This window comes from Talpa occidentalis, unplaced genomic scaffold (assembly GCF_014898055.3).
Source record: "Talpa occidentalis isolate TD23 unplaced genomic scaffold, MPIMG_talOcc4v2.1 talOcc4.13, whole genome shotgun sequence".
NCBI lineage: Eukaryota > Metazoa > Chordata > Mammalia > Eulipotyphla > Talpidae > Talpa > Talpa occidentalis.
The window spans coordinates 65,525,354-65,549,111 of NW_023601322.1; the positions used below are offsets into that span (position 1 = coordinate 65,525,354).

The following is a 23,758-nucleotide window of genomic DNA, read 5'->3' on the forward strand; positions in this document are numbered from 1 at the left end:
GCCTATTGTCTTTTACTGAATAGCTAAGATTAGTTTCTCAGATTGAAAGCTGCTCTTTCTTTAGTGTGTAAATGTATGAATGTAAACACCCAAATATATGTGATTCTGACCACGTTGACATCTATTTCTGATTTAATGGCCCAAGAACCAGTTTCCACTTTGCAAGTTTATGGTAGGTGTCCCTGCAAAGTTGGAGAGAATAGGGAAGCTATAAAAGATTTCCACATGTAAGCAGAGAAAAGAGAAAGATAAGATTCTGTTCCAAGGACAACCATATTCTATCAGGGGAAATGAATAAAGATGATCTGTTTAACTACTGTTTAACTACTTTAAAAAGCAATCACTTAAATAAATAAAAAGCAACAACAGTGACAAATACTATCAAAAAAGAGGCTAGTTGTGCTACAAAAGCCAAATTAAGGGGTTTTGACCTGCTTAAGAAGTCAGCAAAGGCTTTCTTGGGCTGGGACTTGGAATATCCATAGGAGGTAAGTCCAGGGGAGCAGGATCAGATCGGGAGGAAAAGAGGAGCTATGATGACCCTGTGGCCAGGGTCCGTGGAGCCCTGTGGAAACTGAAGGGAAGGCAGTGTGGCTTGAATCCCAAATGCAACAGCAGAGTGGAATGAGAGAGAGTTTGAGGGAGGTAGAGGTCAGATTATGCAGAGCATGGTTTGTAAGAATAGTGAAGGGTTTCAAACAAGGGAAAGCACAGGGTCAGCACTGGATCTCTCCAGACCTACAGCAGAGAGGTGCCACATCGCAGAGGGGATTCATTTACTCCACACACAGGGTCTGGTCTCCAACAAAATGAAGCAGACGTGCTCACATCTCCTCCAACACAGGTGCTTTATTTTTTTTTTTTTTAAAGAATTCTGGAATCTGAATATTCATTTGTATTTTATTTATCTATTTTCATCATACCTGTTTATTTATTGTTTTTGAAATAACATGCGGTTTACAACATTGTATATGATTTTGGAGAATAATTCATACCTACTCAGAGCAGGTACTTTTAAAGAAAAATAAATGAGGGCCTCCTTGTGGCGCAAGGGGTTAAGACACAACCTATGAAGCTATCTGCAGCCACTGCAGCATGAGTTCGATCCCCAGCCAGGGAGCTACCCACATGGTGCAGCAGACCTCTCCTGTCTCACCCGCTGCTCCCGTCAGCAGTGTATTTCAGTCACTCTGCCTGTTCTGTTCCCCACTCTGTCTCTGGTGAATCTTCTCACCTCCTATACCTCTGGCCTGTACCACAGTTCTTGTATGCATAAATAAATAAATCTTTTAAAAAAATAAAGAAAAATAAATGAAAGAAGACAGTGGAAGGGGAGAAAGGTAGAGGAAAAGTATGTCAGGCAAAGAAAACACCCTACTATCTATGCTCAATCTACCTCCAGCTCCTAGGAGCACTTTGAACAAACATGAATACAAAGGCTGCTCAGGATTCTTTCCTATAAATTGAGAAGGTGTCACCCCCAGACACAAGTCATCATCTTTTCTCCACCCTAAAGCTGACAAAGCAGAGTGATGTCATGGAAAATTATTCATCTATAGATTACCATTATATATTGTTTTTTATTGTTGTTATTGTTGTTGTTGTTGTTATTATTATCATTAGCTGCAGATTCAGGAAATGGAAGACTCCAGAATCAAGGTTTGATTACTGGCTCTGGAACTCATGAGTTTCATGGCCTTAGAAATTATTTTCTTGTGGGCCTCCCTGGTGGCGTAGCGGTTGAAGGTTGGGTTGTGAAGCTGCCCGCAGCCTCTGCAGTGCCGGTTCGATCCCCAGCCACCGGGCGAGGGTCCCACATGACACACAGACCTCTCCTGCCGCCCGCAGTGTATTTCGTCAGTCTGCCTGCTCTGCTCTCCCCTCTGGCTCTGGTGAATTCTCTCACCCTCCCACGCTTCTGACTGTACCCAGTGCTTATATAAATAAATAAATAAATCTAAATTTAAAAAAAAAAAAATTATTTTCTCTTGCTGAACTTCAGTTTCTTCCTTTTGTAAGGAAGAAAACTATCAAAAAGGATAAAATAGGGAAGGAAAAGGAATTAGAAAAATATAAAGTATGATATAAATGTGAAAATTATCATTATATCAAACTCATACAGTCCTCGTTAGGTGTCAGGTTCTGAACCTGGAACTTTTCTTTTTTTTTTTAAAGATTTATTTATTTATTTATACAAGCACTGGGTACAGTCAGAAGCGCAGGAGGGTAAGAGAATTCACCAGAGCCAGAGCGGGGAACAGAACAGGCAGACAGACGAAGTACACTGCTGGGGGGGAGCAGTAGGCGGCAGGAGAGGTCTGCACACCATGTGGGACCCTCACCGGTGGCCGGGGATCCAACCGGTGCTGCAGAGGCTGCAGGCAGCTTCGCAGCCCAGCGCTCAACCGCTGTGCCACCAGGGAGGCCCTCTGACCCTGGAACTTTTTATAAACTAAATCATATAAACCTCTTCACAATCCAACGAGGTGTCTACCACTATCTCTACAGGTACAGGGAAGTGCCCTTCTGACTTGCCATTTTAGAATAGGGATCTTAGCCTCCAGAACCCACCAAGACTGTGTGGAATTGGGGAAGGGCTGGCCCCCACACCCAGAGGTGAGGTGAAGACCCCCACAAGCCAGGCCCCGCCTGGGAGGGAGTTGGAACCCAGGGGGAGATCCAGTGATTTGGAGCTCAGCAGGCGATCCAGCCACCCCACCTCCAGGGCAGTATATGGGACCTCAAGACACACACCCTTGGAATTAAACTAATTCTTGGGATACAAGGAACATACCTCAACATTATAAAGGCCATATATGACAGCCTCATAGCCAATATCATTCTCAGTGGTGAAAAATTGAAAGCATTTCCATTAAGATCTGGAACAAGGCTGTCCACTCTCACCACTGCTTTTCAATATAATACTGGAAGTCCTAGCCAGAGCAATAAGACAAGAGAAAGACATACAAGGAATCCAAATAGGGAAGGAAGAAGTCAAACTATCACTATTCGCAGATGATATGATAATAGACATAGAGAACCCCAAAAACTCCACAGAAAAACTAATCATATCAATCAGTTCAGTAAAGTAGCAGGATACAAAATCAAGACACAAAAATCAGTAGCCTTCCTATACACTGTCAGTACCAGGCTTACACCAGCAGGGGGAACTGGGGTGGTGGTCGCTTCCGCCCAAGGATGAGTCGCTTCAGCCCAAAGCGGAGGCTGATGCAACAGTAACAGGTTTTTGCAAATCCACGTAAAGCGCATGCGCAGGCTTTCGGAGAGATAGCCCCTCCCCTAGAATAGAGAGAGTTCCTGCTTCCAGCCAAGAGAGTGCACGCTTCATCCCCAGCCCCTCCACCGTGTTCCTGAACCCCGTCGGCCTGCAGGCAGGACCGGCAATACACAAACAATAAATCTGAAGAAGAAGAAATCAAGAAAACCATCCCTTTTATTATTGAAACAAAAAAAATCAAATACTCGGGAATAAATCTAACAAAAGAGGTAAAAGACCTATACAAAGAAAACTATAAAACACTGTTAAAAGAAATAGAAGACACAAAGAAATGGAAAGACATCCCCAGCTCATGGATCTGAAGAATTAACATTATCAAAAGGCCATCCTACCAAAAGCAATTTACAGATTCAATGCTATTCCAATAAAAATTTCAATGACATTCTTCAAAGAAATAGAACAAATATTAATGAAATTCATATGGAGCCACCAAAAACCCTGAATAGCCAAAACTCTCCTGAAAAAAAAAAAGAACAGAATGGAGGTATCACACGCCCAGAATTCAAACTACACTACAAAGCCATAATAATCCAAATTGCATGGTATTGGACCAAAAACAGATACACGGATCAACGGAACCAAATAGAAAATCCAGAAATAAACCCACAGATTTACAGTCAACTAATCTTTGACAAAGGAGCAAAGAATATGCAATGGAGCAAAGAAAGTTTGTTCAATAAATGGTGCTGGGAAAACTGGGTCGCTACATGCAAAAGAATGAAACTTGACTACTACTTCATACCATGCACAAAAACCAACTCAAAATGGATTAAAGAGCTAGACATAAGACCTGAAACCATAAAATATATAGAAGGAAATATAGGTGAAACACTACATGACATATACCTCAGTAACGTCCTTAAAAACTCATCACCCAAAGCAGTGATAGTGAAGGCAAAGATAAACAGCTGGGACTACATCAAATTAAAGTGCTTCTGTACAGCAAAAGAGACAATTACCAAAACAAAGAGACACCCCACCGACTGGGAGAGAATTTTTGCACATAACACTAATGACAAAGCACTGATCACAAAAATCTACAAAGAACTGATGAGACTCAACAAAAACAAAATAAATAACCCATTCAAAAAATGGGCAAAAGAGCTAAAAAGGAACATCTCCAAAAAGGAAATGCAAATGACCAACAGGCATATGAAAAAATGTTCAGCATCACTTGTAATCAGGGAAATGCAAATCAAAACTACAATGAGATACCATCTTACACCAGTGAGAATGGCACATATTAAAAAAAAAAACTAAGGAATTATTATTCAAAAGGGCACCTGCACTCCTATGTTTATAGCAGCATATTTACAATAGCTAAGCTATGGAAACAACCCAAATGCCCAAAAATAGATGACTGGATCAAGAAGATGTGGTACATATACACAATGGAATATTACTCAGCAATCAAAAAAAGATAAACTCATGCAATTTGCAGCAACATGGATGGCGCTGGAAGGGATCATGCTCAGCAAAATAAGCCAGAAAGAAAAAGAAAAATACCGGATGGTCTCACTCATAGCAGGAATCTAGAAAACCTGAATAAGGGACCAGGAAAAAGACCAATTATAATAAAGTAAAAATCAAAATCAACAAGCAACTATAAACCAGAGACACACTACGGTGGCAGAAGGTGGGTAGGAAGGATTACAGTCAAAATAAGGGGGATGGGAATTGTACAGGAACTATAACCAAGATGAAAATGCACACATTGTGCAAAAATGAAAAATGATGTAAAAAAATATATAAAATAAATTAAAAAAAAACAGAAAAAAAGATTAAAGTGCAACTTACAGGATGCTGGCTAACTTTAAGAAAGAATAAATCTGACTGTGTTAAAAAAAAAGAAAAAGAAAACATAAGAGAGTTGTTCTTTAAAGGTTTAAGAAAGCATAAGATAAAAAGGCCCAAAATAAAGACCATCTAAGAGAATTACTCAATGAAACTGATTCTAGAAGGATGAAGGGTTGGAAAGGATGATGCTTTGACCCAAAAGAAGCAGGCCTAACTGTTTCCATTTTGCAACTACACCCGTTAACATAGATTCCTGATATTTCTTCCAACTCTCTAATGTCTCTATATTTTGACATTTTACCATGCCTGTTTTCCTGAGATTGTTCTGCCCCAAGCAGAAACATTAAAAGAATGTTGGGGCTTAAAAATTTTTGCTTTGAAGCAGAGAAGGAAAAGGCATGCTGACAAACTCCGGTGTTTGTAGACTAAGTCAAAGAAATAGAGGCAGAAAAACTGGAAGTCATACAGAGCAAAGAGGGCAGCACAGGCTGAGGAGCCAACAGCAGGGACAACAGCATGTAACACCATCACCCGGGGAAGGCTGATTTCAAGTGCTGCGTGCTTAGCCTCTGTACTGCAATAACCTCTCACAGGCAAACCCAGCACATTGCACAAAAATGTGTCACAGAAGGCTGGAATTCTTGGAGACGATATCAACAAATTAGACATAGCTGAAAAATAGAACCAGAGAAATAATCTAGAATGCAGTCCAGAGATTCAAGACATGAAAAATGTAATTATTTTTGCTAAAAATATTTATTTATTATTTAAATGGAAATAAAGAAAGAAGGGAGAGGGGGCAAAATTCAAAGTGATAATCAGTAAGAATTTTCCAAAGTTTCTGAAAAGCACCAATCCAAATTCAGGAAGACCAAATATTCCAAAGCACAATACAAATACACTGGGGGGAAAATTCACACTTAGGACCATCATAATGAAAAGTAGAATACCAAATTAAAAAAAAAAAAAAATGAATTAAGAGCAGCCAGAGAGAAAGACAGATCACCTAAAAAGGAAAGGCATTCAGTCTGCAGTGAGTGTGCCCAGAGGAGAGGAGAACCATGGCAGCACAGCACGGAGCTCTCACTGCAGGAACCCTGGCGAGCCTGATGTAGCTCTTCCAGAGTCAGACACAAGGACACACTGTCCCACACACTCTTCATATGTGTGACTCTCATGCTCCTCTCATGGAGTATGGTCAGCATTTCTCCTGCTGCAATGTGGTGGCCTCAGGTGGGCTTTTGGGACTGTTTTAATCAACAGATACCACAAAAGAAAGGCTCTATGACTTCTATGGCCAGATGGTTAAAGAGATGCCACATCTGCTTTAGTCACTGGAATATTCACTTTTGAAATTTTAGCTGCCCTGAGGCCACCATGCTGTGAGGAAGCCCAAGCTAACCTGTGTAGAGAAACAAGATGGGCAGATCCCAAGACTCTAAAGGAATCTTTTCTAGGGAAAAGAGAGGGTCAGGAGATAGAGAGAAATGAGTATCTGACCATCTACAAGCTGCTTCAGACATTCACTGTTTCAGTTCTAATTACCTTCTGATTAGAACCGCATGTGAAACCCAAGTCCAGGGCCACCAGTGCAAATGCTTGCTAAAATCCTAACCCTCAGAAACTATGAAAAATGTTAAAATGACTGGTGGTGTTTTTTTTGTTTGTTTTTTAAATATATAATTTATTTATATATTTTTTACATCATTGTTCATTTTTTTTACAATGTTTGCTTTCTTTTCTCAGATGTAGTCCCCATAGAATTTCCACCATCAGTTCACCATCACCATAGTCCCTTGTGCTCTTCCCGCCCTCATTTTTTTTTAAAGTCACTATTTTTTGGGGTTATCTGTGGCACAGAAATAAAGTAAAACATCTCTACATGACCACTAAATGGTCATGTACTGGACCATCTACACTGCAAATTGGTAGCCCACCACACGTCATATGGAAGTGAAATGAATCAGTCCATAGGATACCATCCAAGAATGTCTAGTGTCTAAGAACATCTAGCATTCTAACATTTAATAGACTCAATATTATATACATGTGTGTATGTGTGCATATATATATATATATATATATACACACACACATGAAATATAAAGATCTTTCTTGTTTGCAGTTTCTAATATTAAAAATAAGAACAATCCTCTTGTTTTGTGACTTTTAAGGGTACTACTCAAACTGAAAATTTTGTATAAAAATTAAGAAAACTATAGTGACACATCAGAGGTCTATTTTACATATGTATTATAATTATTACATTCTAGTCAAGCAAATAAAGCATTAAGTTTGAGAAACGAACTCACCCCCTTTCCTCCTGACTTTTGGTCAAATGGTACCATGGTGATTTGCTTGGAATCCCGCTGATATGTACAGTAGTGCTTCACCCAAGAAGTTCCAAAGTGACCTGCAAGGTAATATTTCCAATAAAACATCTCTACATGACCACTAAATGAAGAAAAACACACAACCCATAACCCACAATGTTTACATACTCTTAAACTGTATCTAGGAGTAATACATTCTCCAAACCAGCTAGACTGGAATAGGCAGAAATCTGATCCCACAGACTGGAAATGGAACCGACCCAAGACTTTCCCCAGGGACCAAGGAAGACAGTTTCCCACTAAATGCTGCATCCAGTGGGTTTTAAAACATAAGGGAAGTAGAGGTTCCCTGGGGAAATTAATTCACTTTCCCATCATCAGTCTCCATGTGAAGGTCTCTTTCTGCCCCCTGATAGGAGTAAGATGGTTGAGAGAATACAGACAGGTCCCTCAATGTGCTTGTCACTCTTCCCATCTGGTGCAATGACTAGATACTTCCTCACAGCTGCTGAGTGGGTCTGTGTACAGTCACCCAGGGGTTCTGACCTCCTTCTGACCCCTCAAATTTTACTTAAGGCAAAACTTATGTGGATCTGAAACACAATCAAGGAAAACTCAGAACCACCAGAGAGATGAAATGGAAGTGAATGTACACACCCAAATGTAATCTAATTAGTTCATCCTCCAAAATTATTCCTCAGCAAAGAGGGAGTGGCCCTATGGGCAAACACTGACAAAGTCCCTGATTTTACCTGGAACTTGGCCAATTACAATATTTTGAACAACAAAGTAGTCAGAGGAAAAAGGCACCATTAGCATGTAGGATCTCAATCAATACTAGTCTTAGATGCTTGTAGATAAGATTACATAGCAGAAATAGAAACAAAAAAAAATGAAAGGAGATTTAGCAGACTTTTAGTAATTATTTTTCAAACTATGACTACCACTGCTAAGTGTTAGACATCGCTTGGTAAATTTAAAAAGCAAGAGTCTACTGTGGATCATCGAGCACAAATAAAATGCCAACGATTCTAATGCATCTTCAAGGCTTGGAGAAAAAAAATCCAATAACATAAAAGAATCCAAAAGAACTGTATCTTGGCCTCCCTGGTGGCGCAAGGGGTCGGGCACCATACTATGAAGCAATCTGCAGCCTCTGCAGCACAAGTTCGATCCCTGGCTGGCCAGGGAGAAACCCACATGGCGAGGTGCTCCCCTCAGCAGTGTGTTTTTGGTCAGTCTGCCTGTTCTGTTCCCCACTCTGTCTCTGGTGGATCCTCTCACCCCCTGCATCTCTGGCCTGTACTCCAGCTCCTGTATGCCTAAGTAAATAAATCTTAAAAAAAAAAAAAAAAAAAAAGAACTGTATCTTGTGCAATGTGAGCACCAAAACAAATAAGGATGGCAATGGATTTAGCCTATTGAAAAAAAAAGAAAATCCATTAAGTCCACACTGACAACAGAAAAATGGATGGAGGAAGGAAGTGGGGGAGGAAAGGTGAATGAATAAGCAGGGAGGAGAGGAGGAATAGAGGAAGGAAGGAAGCTAGGAAGGAAGAAAAAAGACAAGAAGAGGAGAAGGGAAGTAGCTTGCTACAATTCACTGACTGGCAATACATATGGAGGGAGTGGGAGAGCTGAAAAAAAATCACTGCTTTGCAACCTTCATACTAAAGATAAATTCAGGCCAGGATTTGCCAACAGATACTAAATACTGGGAAACAAAGTTTGATGAGGAGAAGCACGTGGTCTTAAGGTGCATTCCTACAGATTGCTAATTAGTTACAAGAGAAAAATAATGACTATACAGTGGAGAAACTAGTTTAACACCTTGACTGAGTGATCAAAATTAACATCACCACTGAGGATCAGGTGGCCAACCTGTGCCTCTGGGTGAGGTACCTGAAGAAAGACACACATCACTTTGTGTGGGATTTGACTGCAGATACATAACCTGACTCTAATCGTGAGGAAACATCAGCCAAACCCACACTAAAGAAAATCCTATAAAAAGAACTAGTTTACATTCTTCAAAAACATCAATGTCAAAAAATGCCAAGAAAGGCTGAGGATCTCTTCCAGATCAAAGGAGACTAAAGTCATAACAACTAACTGCAACATAAGAGCCTTTATTGGAGGAAAACAAAATGCTTTATAAGTACGCGAGTGGAATAACTGCCACAATCTGCATATAGACCATAAGATGACCGTATCATTGCTAATGTCTTCTATGTGTGACTGCACTATGGCTACAAAAGATATCCCTGTATTTAGAAAATGTATGCTGACTTAAATGATCATCATAGAAGCCACTTGTTCCCAAATGGTTCAGAAAAATAAAAATGTATAAGTTGTAACTGTGATGTGCACTTACACCCAGAAAAAGAATGATTAGACTGGGGAAATGTTACAAGTTCATGAATCTGGGTAAAGCTCATATGGGTATTCTTTACACTATTTTTGCAAGTCTCTGTAAGTTTGGAATTATTTCAAAACAGTAAGTTAGAAAAACTGGCAAACAAACAAAAGAGCTGTAACCCAATGATGTGCTCTGGACTAAGTGTTAGAGAATGCAAACATGTTTCTAATAATCAAGACAGTAATGTTCTAAGAGCACAGGAAGTGTCTGAGTAAAATTGTCATTGTAATGTGAGCATGAAAAAGAGCAACACTGATTTCATATAGGTAAGTGAACATATGGATAAATTAAGTATTATAAGTGGACAATGAACTATATTTTTATGATCCTAATAAATATGTGTATTATCAAGTTAAAACTCAGGGGTAGGTCTTTTCAGTGAGCAAAGGTGGAAGTATACATGAGCAAATAATCCAGTGCACATGAAATACACAACTCAAGTAACTTCCATTTCTTACAAACCTCAAAGACTCATCCCTCTAAGAATAAGGAATAGAAAATCCTCATCATAACTGATGCCTTCACTCTCTGATCCTACCACCATTGTCAGGAAACAATTTAAAGTCCCAAAAATTTTTTGAGTAATCACTAGTTGGAACAATCACTGAAACCAAGAGTTCTAATTCTATTCTATCAGGAAACTGGAAGAGTTAAGGCATTTGCCTAACCTAACAGGACATGAAAGGGCAGGAAATCTGCAAAAATCTGAGAGGAGTAATTTGCAGGAGTGACAGACTACAAGAACTACCAAGTAAAGGAAGAAATTCACTTTTTTTTTTTATCCCTGGCACTGCAAGCATGAATTAAGTCTGGAAGTGCTTCCCCAGCAACACAGCCCCAAAGCCTGAGCGCATGAATTTCTAAGTATTTACCAAAAACTCCTGGTTAGCAACAAACCCCTGGCATTTCTTTCCTTGAGATCACATTGGAGGAGAATGAAATAAAGAGTCTTAGTTTCTACTTTTCATACATAAAATTTAAGAGCTAAGAAGGCAGGAGTTGAGGAGAAGGGTGCCTCAGTCATGATTGTTTTGGACTTTGTTGAAGCAAGTCTCAAATGAAAATAAAATTACTTGCTATTAAGTCCACCAAGGATATAACTGCAGGGAGACAAGAAAATCTAGAAGAAGAAATCCTTTCCCAGGGCCCTTTGCCCAAGGTATGGATGCTTACATAACTAAGGTACAGGAAGCTCCAGAATAAAGTGACTCTCCAGGGAGAGAAGGATCACCAAAGAGCCTCAAGGAATTCCAACTTTCCAAAAGAATTCCAGGTTACAAATAAAACAGAATGTATCACTTATGAAATACTCACTCACCCAACCCTGTATTTATACCACTGTAGGCTGGGCATTATTGCATCTGCCCCCGCCAAGGGCAAAAGGCAAAAGTGCATCCCAAGCTGTGCATCCTCACAGACACTCACGTTTCTCCTGAACGTACAGGTACCCTTCCATGGTGTAAGGACTGATGGTCTTATGCTCCAGTGGATTCTCCTTCATCTTCTTCATTAGTGATTCCACTTCTGACCTGGTGCCTTCAAAGCGATTTCTTGTCTAGGGTAAAGGGAATGTTATTCAAATAAAGAAATGAAATCCTGTTCCCATCTCTAACACAATTCAGAACATCACAACCTATAGATTTCTTATCAAACACAAGTAAGAAACACTTAGCTATCTAGGAATTAGCATATACTCACTTTCAGAAGTACTTTAAGGACTTTGGCCTTAAAGTCCTAGAGTCCAGGGGCTCTCCAACTCTAGAGACCAAACAAAGTACCTGGAGAATTTGTAGAAAACACAAATGCCCAGGCCTCATCCCTAAAGATTAATTCTGGACCCAGAAATGAGCATTAAAACAAGCATCTCAGGTGCTTCTGATTCAGATGGTCCACAGATATACCACCCCCCTCCTTTCCAGACTGAGAGCTCATTTCTCTGGCTGCAGAGAATGTTACTGATGGCTCATAGATGATTCCCTCCTCAAAAAGGAGCTGCTTCACTCAAGATTTCCCGCTTCCCCAAGGTAGCCTGCAGCCAATGCCTAGTCATGCCTGTGGCAAAGGGAAGAGGTCAAAAGCCTGCCCCCTGATTTCTATTCAGGCTGCTCTGAAAGCCCTTCCCAGCTCAGGGCCTGAAATCTGGGGGAGTACTGTCTAAGGCCTGTGTCACACCTACCACAACCCAGCCTCTCGCTGACAGGGGCCTGCTGCCCCGAAGTTGTCACACAGGTGACACTCCCCTGTCACCTACACCATGTGACTCACTACTTCAGACTCAGCCTCAGAGGAGATCAGGCTTTATGATCTCTGTTCTGACACTTTACAACTTCTGCTCTCTAAGAGGACACAAAGAACGATGTGGGGGCAAGTGCCGGCTTCTGAAAAAACACACAACCACCCAAAAGGCCACAAGGGTTTCTTTCCTGGGTTTCATCCAGAGACAAAGACAACTTGCCGATGAACACACCCAGGAACACGATGAAGATGTAACCATAACCAAGAGCCCTAAACATGATTCTGAGTGTTGAAAGGTCCTGCTGTTTAAAATTTAGGTAAGGAGGGCCTGCCCATTGGCGCAGTGGTTGAGCACTGGGCTGCGAAGCTGCCCACAGCCTCTGCAGTGCCAGTTCGATCCTTGGCCGCGTGAGGGTCCCACATGGCGCACAGACCTCTCCTGCCGCCCACTGCTCCCCTCAGTAGTGTATTTCATCAGTCTGCCTGTTCTGCTCCCCGCTCTTACTCTGGTGAATTCTCTCACCCTCCTGCGCTTCTGACTACACCCAGTGCTTGTATAAATAAATAAATAAATAAATCTTTTTTTAAAAAAATTTAGGAAAGGAGACTGGAAGTAAATCACACTGACTTGGATTTCCTCTTAGCCTCACCAAGAACTGAACTAAGACATATCGTTTGAGCTAGAGGTCACATGTGTGCCTTTCCCCAACACACATTCCAAGGTCCTGTGTGGCCAGGCACCTAGAGGCCCAAAAGGGAGGCTGGGTTGGGCAGGCTTTCCACGGTTAAAGGAAATCCTGACCCTGGTGCTAAAGATTCAAAACAGTAGCAGCAGCACTTCTGAGAACAAAAATATTGCTTTGAAATAATGGAGAAGAGGAGGGTACTCTGACCAGGGGCCACCAAGTCCCAACTGCCCTATGAACCCAAGCGAAACCCATCCTCTTTACTCACTTTAATCCAAATAAGTGATATCTATGCTGGCAGACCCATATTTTGTTGTTCTTTCCTTTCCAGGGTAAAGAAATTTATCTTTTTACTCACATTCTGTATGCTAATTGTCAACTGTGTCTTGAAGTCACCGAAGTCCTTGGCCAGTTCATAACCATGGTGATAGAAAGTGAAGAGTCCTTGCAAAAATGCCAGTAGCTGCAGTGAAGGAAGAAGGACAGAGCTACATAAGCAAGCTAAAGATGGATTATATAGCTGTATCTGAGTTCCCAGCCCTGGTTTGAAAGTCTAGCAAATAAAGTAATAAAAACTACTTGCATGCCAGGCCCTGTAACTTTCCATGCCCTGTCTCAGTGAATACTCATAGCCTATGAGGTAAGTACTCCTGTTATCTCCATTTTAATGATGAGGAAGCAGATTCAGAGAAGTAACTGCCCCAAAACACAGAATAAATGGCAGCCACACTGAAAACTAGGTACCCTCAGCACCAACATCCAGATCTTACCCTGTGAGTCCCAATACCCCCTAAGAAAATCATTTCTTCAGAAACTAAAGACCAGGGGATCCAACTCAGTCTCATTCTAATACATTTATAGAACCAGGTTATCATGTAGAATGACTTAGTTATATTAATGACCAACAAGGAAGAGAGAAAAGGAAAATGGGATGTCTTTAGCCTATAGTCTAACAGGAAAGTCAAGTCAAAGAGAATCATCAAGATCAGACTTCAGCTAAAATATATTTCTGCATTTCCCTAAACCATCCACAAGTAAACACTATGGATCCGTTTATTAAAAGATTCCCATGTACCCATACTTTCAGTTACAATGATTTCCCTAGATTCTCATTTCAATTTCTTTGGGCTAAAAGTAGGCGCATTCATTGTTCACTCTTTACTGGAGGGAGACTATCTTTTCATGCCTTTCTCACAAGTTGCCTCAATATACTTAAAAACTATTACTGGCCCCACCCTGAGACCCTGCACTTTTCCAGGCTAAATAAACATTCTCTGGGTCTTTCTTCTCCAAGCCTATATGCAAACTTCACTGTTATACTTTCATGATCCCTTCCCAATATGATATATCTTGCCTCAGTTCTCAATCTTAACCTGAAGAAAGAATTTTAATCAAAGTGTGACCATGGTTTTCAAATCTGACCACATCTGGGGACCATCCTGTTTTAATTTGAACCTCTCTCTATGCCCACTGACATTTCCTGAGTGTTCTACTCTGACCTCCTGATCTGCTTCTACCACATATTACATGAAAACACAGATGCTTTTTTTTATATGTTATTATGTTTAGTTTTTCAGTTTCTAAATGACCATACCTTTACTAAGCAGTTTTGCTTATTTTCACTTAACTCTCTTTTTCTAAGAGTTAGCGCTAACAATTGTGGCAAAGTGAATTCATCTCACCCCTCACTGCTCTCCCACCTTGCTAGTGGCAGGGATGGTTTGCCTCAAGATACGTGCCACCCTCCTTGAGCTCAAAGAAGAGACCTATCTTTGGGCTAAGCCAGTTTCCAAGAGCTCTACATTGGGAAGTCAGACAAAATCCATCTTTTAATAATGTGAACTTGACTTCCCACTGCCGTTGTCCCTGGGGTATCTATCCTCTTAGATCCTCATGGGAAAGGGGTGTGTGGGCTTGCTGAGTCTCTGGCTATAAAAACAGAGTTGTCTCCTATACAGATCCCTAAATTAAATCAATGACTGATGATGGTAAGCCACAGAGAGGCACCAAAGACTAATAATGAACTCTTTTCTTTAAAGATGACCAAAGTCTTTGAATTTGGTAAATAAAATGTAGTTTACAAACTACATAAAATTTATGTTTACAAGGAAGTCAAATACATTTTCTTCTAGGTACCTCCAGTAATAGAGGAAAATTCCTTTGCCAAACCTAATGTCAGTGATTACAAAGAAAATTAATCTTTCTTATCTGTCCCCATCCCCGTTCTATCCTTGAATGCTGTACCCCATCACTTCTCCAAAGCATTGAACCATCCCCTACTGGAAAATAACAAAGAAGATACAGCAGCTAATTCTGAGGCCATCCCTCCCATTAACTCTGATTTATCTTTCACTTAAAGTGAGCAAGACCTCTCTTGCTCAGGGTAATTAAATACCCTTAGATGGCTCACTAAGACTCTGCACAGACAGTTACTAATAGTATAGTATTCAATTTTGGTTTTCCCTCTCTTTGGTATCATGCCTGATTGTCTATTTTTCTATGGGAAATAATGCCTTAGCTATTGCTATCTTTGGCCCATTTCCCTTCCTCCTGCCCTCCAGCAGTTTATCTCCCCATGCCCCTTCTGACATCCCCTATCACTTTATGAACCTCTGAACTTATCACCAGTGGGAATTGAAAGTTGACTCCCAAGGGAGAAGAGAGAGGCCCAGAAGGACTCCAGAGATGGTAGGATCTGTCTACCTCAAACAACAGTGTTCTTTGTCTTCTATTCAAACACAGAGGAAGAAGTTGCTGTAGCCTCATCTGGTTATCAGATAAGAGAAGTCAGTATGTCCACCCAGGCTCTGCTCTAAGCAGCCAGGACATAAAATCACTACACAACAAAGGAAATACCTAAGGAAAGTCTTCCCCTACCTTACTTTGCCTTCTTCTCCACCCTTGTTTCCCCCTCAAAGAATAACTGTAAGAAAAATCTATTCTTATTTCCTTGTTGACAACACAGATACAATTTATAAAACAAAAAAACAAGCAAAAATGAAATTGTAAATATAATTGTGTCTCCATCAAAAGTGTGAGTACTGTCCTAACCCCTTAGTATCTCAGTTTTATTTGGAAATAGGGTTTTACAGATAATAGAGGTAATCAAGTAAAAATGAGGCCATTAGGTCCTATCTAAAATGACTGGGAACCTTATAAAAAGGGGAAATTTGGACATGGAGATAGAAACACACAGGGGAAACAACCATATGAAGAGAGAGGATTGAAGTGATACCTCTATAAAGGAAGGACTGATAAATACTGCCACAAGATGCTAGAAAGAAAAAAAGGAAAGGTAATTTCTTGCCAGTTTTCAATTTTTTTTTTTTTTAGAGAAAGCATTTATCTATTTATTTATTTATTTACTTACTTATTTTTAGGATTTATTTATTTATTTATGCGAGCACTGGGTACAGTCAGAACCGCAGGAAGGTGAGAGAATTCACCAGAGCCAGAGCAGAGAGCAGAACAGACAGACTGACAAAATACACTGCTGAGGGGAGCAGCGGGCGGCAGGAGAGGTCTGCGCGCCATGTGGGATGCTCGCCCGGTGGCCAGGGATCAAACTGGTGCTGCAGAAGTTGCGGGCAGCTTCACAACCCAGCGCTCAACCGCTGCACCACCAGGGAGGCCCTCTTGCCAGTTTTCAGAGGGAATATGGCCCTGGCGATACCTCAGTCTTAGGCCTCTGGTCTCTAGAATTATCAGGCAATAAATTTCTGTTGTTCTGAGACAACCAATTTGTGGTGCTTTATTATAGCTGCTCCAGCAAATGAAAATGGCTCCCAAGAATCACTCATCCATACAACAAAGGGAGGGGCAGCCAGGAAAGTGATGAAAAGATGGGCTAGGTAAGCCAGGTAAATCCCTTCAACTCATCTGTAACAGGAGGATAGTAATAGTACTTAATACTGCTCTGGGTTGTGGTACAGATTAATGAAGATCATCTATATAATGAGCTTTTAGCACAGGAGAGCAGAGGGAAGCTATGCAGCAAGAAACATAATCAAACTGATATGTCAGAAAATGCACTGTAGTGACAGAGTCCAGGCCAGACTGGAGAAGGGAAGCCCAGGTCAGGATACAACAGACCACAGGAAAGAATAGAAATCTGTAATGGGGGCAGAAGTGATGAGAAAGGACAGGAAGGGACAACACCAAGAAATATTGAAGGGGTGACACTCAGAGGAAGCAGAGCCTGACAGTGGAAAATGAGTAGCACTAGGTAACCTTCAATTACGAAAACTCAGGGAACAGGCAGAACATGGCTTCACCTTCATAGATTCAGTAAGTCATTATCTGCAATTTAAATCTTGAGAACATTAAGTACTTCAATAAGAAAATAAAGGTTTCTAGGACATACACAAAATATATATTATTTAGATCCCAGAATTCTGTTTGTCCTGGGAACACTAAAATTCCATTTCTTTATTGAAGGTCAGCAATGTTCTGGTATTTGAAGTTACTTTCTAAGAAACAAATGAACAAGTTAATGTACCTGGAGGTTCCCTGAATGACTGGAAGATTCCCTTGACTGTATCCAACTCAAGATCTGAATCGCCACATCAGGTACCTGAGACAACTTAATTCAGCAGATTTCTTGCTGGCTAAATCTCCTTTCCAAACTGTAAGCAATCAAATGCTATTTCACAGATATCAAGAGTGAGATCTGATATCTATTCCAGCTCTGCTATTTACTAGATGTGGTCTTGGAAAAGTAAATAAATGTGCTCACATTTCTTCATTTTAAAATAGAGCTAAAACAGTTATCTGCCCTGAGAGATGTTGTAAGGATTGTATGACACAATGTAGGTGAAGAATTCATTGCTAGCACAGTATATGACATAGTTCCAGCAACACCAATTGCCAGATCATGATCTTCTTTTGTACAATACATCCCAGTTCTCAAATTGAATATGTATCAGAATAACCTATTGAAATTACTAAAGTAGAGATTATGGGGACCCACCCCTATATTTAGGATCTAGAATTTGTATTTCTAAGACTTCAAGATGATAGGGATCTAATCAGTAGATTTTTTTTCCTTGTATGACTATCTTCTCTCTATCCAGAGCTCCTGAAATCACCACTGATAAGCTGGTTTGCTCAAAAATAAGAGCTTTTATAAAAAACTGAAGGTTAAACAACAATTCCCATGCCTAGTTTCCCAATGAATTCATTTAATTCCACTTTGGGCAAGTCCCTATCAGTATCTTCACTCTAACATAGACAGGAAATTTTATTCATTAATTCTCCAGGTGCCTCCCTTCCTGGCCTGAAAAGCATCTGCAAACCACAATGGTTTTCTATACCGTCGACCCTTCTGGCACTTCTACATCATCTTTCGTGTCCAACCTGGCATTGAACTGCTTTCTGTATCTTGCTTCTCCAGTGAAGCTGCAAACTCCTCAGATACAGCAGCTGGGTCTTCAGCATTTTCTATGACATTCAGAAATGAATGCTTTTAGATCTACCAAGACATTATTAAAATATATAGGCTAGTCAATATTGGCATTTGACTCATTTGCTCATTTGAGGAGACCCTGGGTGGTCAAAACTGGTATGTTTCTCTACCTCAGAATAAAAAATAATTGTTGAGTTAGCAATTATAAGATTGCTATAATATAAATAGCACTTATATAACAATTCTCTTACTATATTATTAGCAATTACATGATAATTGGGTTCTAATTACGTTAGCACTGTCTGAGCATCTTATATGGACAAACTCAATCTCATTAAAGCCTTTGTAAGGTAGGTAATATTATTATACCTATTTTGCAGGTGAGAAAACTGAGTCTCAGTGACACATAATTTCCCTGAGAACAAACAGCTAGAAAAACGCTGAGTTAGGGCCTCCCTGGTGGTGCACCGGGTGAGCAGCTGGGCTGCGAAGCTGCCAGTAGCCTCTGCAGCGCCGGTTCGATCCCTGGCTGCCGGCAAGGGCCCCAAATGGCGCGCAGACCTCTCCTGCCCCACCCACTGCTCCCCTCAGCAGTGTATTTCGTCAGTCTGTCTATTCTGCTCCCCGCTCTGGCTCTGGTGAATTCTCTTACCCTCCCATGCTTCTGACTATACCTAGTGCCTGTATAAATAAATAAATCTTTTAAAAAAAAAGAAAAAAAGAAAAAAGCTGAGTTGGGATTTAAACCCAAGCCATGTGTTCTAGAGCACTTAACAGTGATGTTATATTGCCTCTCAAAAACCTCATCATACTCATATGCTACAGTAGAATACCAGGATATTCAAGGATAAGTCCTTGTAGATTTCTCTTAAAAAAGAAACAGAAAAAGAGAGTAAATGAAGAAAGAAAGGGAAAAGTAGGAAGGCAAAAGAAGGAAAGTTCACCTAAATGAGAGTTGTCCAACTGAACCCAGTCTGTACAGATTGGCTAAAGAACATAGACGGGGGAGAACTAAATGTATTGTTGTGTGAGGCTTTATGGTTATTTGTTACCCAGCAACACTTACAGATATAAGATTAAATATGAATCAGAGGTTACATTTTCACTGAAACATTCATGGTCTGTAAGATGTCTAACAGACAGGCTGTTAGATGTTTGAGAAGCATATGTTCTTTTGGTATCTCCACAGATTCTCATGACTGTGGCCTCTGAACATGAGAGTTACAGACGGTGGGGCAGCACCTCATTTGCATGAAACCAGGCTAGTGGAGTCTAAACTAAAGTTAAAATTGTTCCCGCACTATAACCTTCCCAATCCACTGGGACTCTGCCCAAGTTCAAATCTCAGCATGGTCCATTTAGTGGACTTTCCATGCTGCTTGGTTATAATAAATGGATAGTGAGAAATCACTTTCTGAAGTATCTTTTTAATGCAAGAATGGGGTAAGGAGGAGCTTTGAACTCAAGGGGCAAAAAGAGAGAGGTGTCATGTATATCCCCATTTCCTTGTGTTACTACGACATTTGGATTTTTTGAGGGAGAGAGGAATGGAGGGGACAGGGAAGAGGGAAGTTAAGGTATAATCCCTATTGATTGGCAAGGTGAAAACTCCTCTTCTCATTCGCTTTCAGAAGTCATACAGGCTGGCAAGAGGAAGAAACCATTGCTGAAGGCTCTGACTTACTGGCTGGGGTTCTAGGGCAATGTCTGCTGGGACCAAGCCAGGTAGGTCAGGTGCACAAAGCACTGACACCTGGCAGATGGCACATCTCTTAATGAACAACTCAGAGCATTCTGAAATGTACCAGTAGTTGGAACGGGGGTGGGGGGATGAGGATGAAATCAGGGTGTACACTGAGCATTTACTTACAGGCTCCACAAACTCAAACATTTTTCTCTCTTGCACTTCTTGCACCTTGAAGACATATTCCAGGGAAACTTCATAGAAACGCTGCCGGACCAGGTCCACTTGGTTGTCCGCCTACAAACAAGATGCAATTTGAGAAAAATCACATCATTATCAAAGGAGAGCATTCAGCAGCAGGCTGAAAAAAGTCTCTGGTGAAGATTTTTTAAAACAAATCCAACAGTACAGGGCAAAGACAAAAACTGATTGTGGTTAGCTGAGCACTAATTTTGTGCCAGACACTATATTGATAGGTGTATATATATTACCTTAGTCTAGTCTCACTGATTTTAGTTATTTAATCTTCATTTACCTCTGATTTATAGGAAATGAAGTCTGCTGACATTAAGGAACCTGACACAGCTAGTACAGGGCAGAATAGGGATTTCTATCCTGATCCATCTGCCTCCAAGAACCCTTGCTTGTCCTTAAATCACAAGGTTGCACTTTTCTTAAAACCACAATCAGATGTGCCCACCTCAACAATAAAGGGGAGCAGAATAGATGGCCCCACAATGGATTGTTCTGAACAAGAGACAATCAAGTCCTAGCAGATTCAGGAAAAACTTTACCCTCTCCCTTAGCTGCCTCAAAGAATTTGGCTAAAGGAGCTGCCCAGAAGAGATATAACCAGAGATAACCTTTTATCTGAATGACCTCTGTATGGCAGGGGAGACATCTGCTCTTCTTGTGTCCTATGAATTGCCTTCCTTCCCTTTCAAGTACAGACCCATTCCAGTCTAAGCTCAGGACAACAAACATATACACTTCCATAGCCCAATGTACCCTGGGGGCTCATATTTTAGGGGACCCTATGTGTGTAAAATTAAATTTGGGGCTTTTATTCTTATTAACCTATTTTATGTGAACTCAATTGTTAGGCTACCCAAAGACCCCAAAGAGAAAAAGGGACAATTTTTCTGCCCCCACAGTGCTTTCCCCTGGCTGCTATCATAATCTTCAAGATTCTATGTGACCTGCCCACTCCTCCAACCTCCTCTCATCCCACCCTAAAGCACTCTCACTTTGCTCCAGTCACACTAAGCTCCTTCCTGTCCACTGACCCTGCAAGCTCTTTCTCACCAATCAAACTTTGTATTTGGCATTCCTTCTGCCTAAGAACCTCTTTCCCTCGATAAATATTCAATTTCTTTAACTTCAGTGCACAGTGAGAAATACCTTTTGCATTATAACATGTATCTAAAATACAGTTAAAATTAAGTGTGATATGCTTTCCTATTTTTCATAGTGTTCTAGCTTACTCCACTCTATTTCTTGATCCAGTAATTCAGATTTTATGATATACCCACAACTTAAAGTACACTGTTGTAGCTTCTACCACCTGACTCACTCCTTCTCACCCTTCTGGTCTCAATTCAAAAGTTATTTCTTTAGAGAAGCCTTTACTGATAATATTATTTTAAATAGGTTACTCCAGGTATTTTCTATCTTATCTCCCAATATGTTTCCTTATTAGTGCGTGGAATTTTCATTTATTCATTTCTTCTCTTGGGCCCTGATTACAAATTCACCATGCCCTTAGACTCCCTGCCTTCAACAGAATTATAAGCCAGGATCCCAACCCATGTGGCAGGCCATTCCAGACAGTTTCCATGCCTGTTACTTGAGAAACTAAATCTAGTCTGAAATCCACCAATCATTCTGTGCTTCACTAAAAAATAACATAAAAAGGACACAAAAACATTGATTCAAAAGAACACCTGTACACCTATGTTTATTGCAGCACTAATTGCAATAGGTAAAACCTGGAAACAATCCAATGCCCAAAAATAGATGACTGGATCAAGAAAATGTGGTATATACACACAATGGAATATTTTCAGCAATCAAAAAAGATAAACTCATGCCTTTTGTAGCAACGTGAATGGAGCTAGAAAGAATTATGCTCAGTGAAATAAGCCAGAAGGAGAAAGAAAAATATCACATGGTTTTACTTATAAAAGGAATATAGGGGAATATAGGGAACCAAATAAGACATCAGTGTAAAAAAAAATAGTAACAGTACAAAACACAACAAAGCAAAGACAGACAATTATGAATCAGAGACACACTGCAGGGGAGGAGGAGGGAGAGGGATGAGAAGGAGGGAGGGAGGAGCACAGGGGACTGAGGTGATGGTGCATGGGTACCTTGGGGAAGGAAATTCTAAGGGGACTCAGCCAGAGGGGGTGGGGTGAAGCAAATATTGTTAAAAAAAAAAAAAAAAAGTTTCCTAGGGCCTCCCTGGTGGTACAAGGGGTTAAGCACAGCATTATGAAGCTCTCTGCAGCACACATTTGATCCTCAGCGGCCGGATAGGGAGCTACTCACATGGAGCAGCAGACATTTCCTGACTTGCCCACTGTTCCCCTCAGCAGTGTATTTCAGTCAGTCTGCCTGTTTTGTTCCCCACTCTGTCTCTGGTGAATTCTCTTACACCCCACACCTCTAGCCTGTAACCCAGTTCCTGTATGCATAAATAAATCTTTAAAAAAAATTCCTTAACAACAGTTGATCATTCATTACACTTGCCACAAGACACCGATGCCTATGTAGACATTCACAGAAGTGTCCAGTGAATATTTATTGCATGAATGAATACTGTCAGAAGGAAGCTTCTGAACCACTAAAGACAAAGATTTTTTAAAGTCATCCACTAGAGGGCAGTGTCATTCCACATCCCTGTCCTGTCATTTCAACCACTAGGCATCTAGGGATGGGCTACAATTTTAAAGAATTCAGTTCAGAGCACCTCAATCAGGGAACAATTCTGAAAAATCAATCACATACATGCTCAAAGCTGAGAACTTAAACTAAAGGTACATGGTCATCTGACTGCTGAACCACTAACCACCTGGCCACGGTGAGCTAAAAAGACTTTCCTTAAATATAGTTTCCAAATACTAATGCCAAATCATGCTAAAAGAATAAGTGATATGTGAGAGATCAGTACAGCTCCTAACAAGAATTATACACCTCTCACGGATAATTTACTTACACTTAGGTATCTTTTGATGCCTGTATCTGGGAATAGTCTATTATATGCCATCTGATGAAAATAAGCATTTCCTTAGCCTTTTCAGTCATATTTGACATAGGATAGTATTTCCTACTTCCTACAACTCATACCCACTACTCAACTGCTCTACGCTGGCTGACCAAAAACTAATGCACAAAGTCCACTATAAACACTCGTTGCTGGGATTGTTAAATCCTCATCATCACTCAAACAACTGGTTCAAAGCTGACTTCTGAGAACAGCAGATTCCTAAGTGAAGTTGTGTAACAAATCCTTGATGAGAGGGGAGTAGATTCCACCATCTGCCAAGTTATCTTTATCTTTCAACCTTTGACCTAGCCATCTTCATATGAACATCCACCTGGCAGAAATGCAGGCATGATATTTGCTAAGAAGGAAAAGAAAATTAAAAAAAGAGTGCTAGTTTGGAAGATGTAGCCTCTATTTAGCCTATACCCGGGAAAAGGTCAAGCAATTTAAGAGTGAAATAAGAGGATTTTCGTGTAAGTCAAATTTGGAGTTTACTAGCAAATAGTCCTGTCTCCCAGAAACATAAATTCCCTCACTGCAAAACTCACTGACCTAAATAAAAATGGTCACAACTTCCTGGCTGTAAAGCTGACTTCTCCATCTAAGTCAACGACAGCACAACCCCATGCAA

At 40.5% G+C, this 23,758-nt stretch overlaps 1 protein-coding gene across 5 annotated transcripts in view; it reads right to left on the bottom strand.

Annotated features, from left to right (window-relative positions):
* Nucleotides 1-23,758, bottom strand: part of ARHGAP26 (Rho GTPase activating protein 26) — a 506,434-nt gene that overhangs the window by 291,079 nt on the left and 191,597 nt on the right. For all 5 annotated transcript variants that reach the window (XM_054694289.1, XM_054694290.1, XM_054694288.1 and 2 more), the window contains 4 exons: nt 20,043-20,153; nt 13,127-13,231; nt 11,273-11,402; nt 7,408-7,508 (listed from right to left, as the gene is read on the bottom strand). In XM_054694289.1, the coding sequence (XP_054550264.1) occupies nt 7,408-7,508; nt 11,273-11,402; nt 13,127-13,231; nt 20,043-20,153 (447 nt within the window). The remainder of the gene's footprint in view (nt 1-7,407; nt 7,509-11,272; nt 11,403-13,126; nt 13,232-20,042; nt 20,154-23,758) is intronic.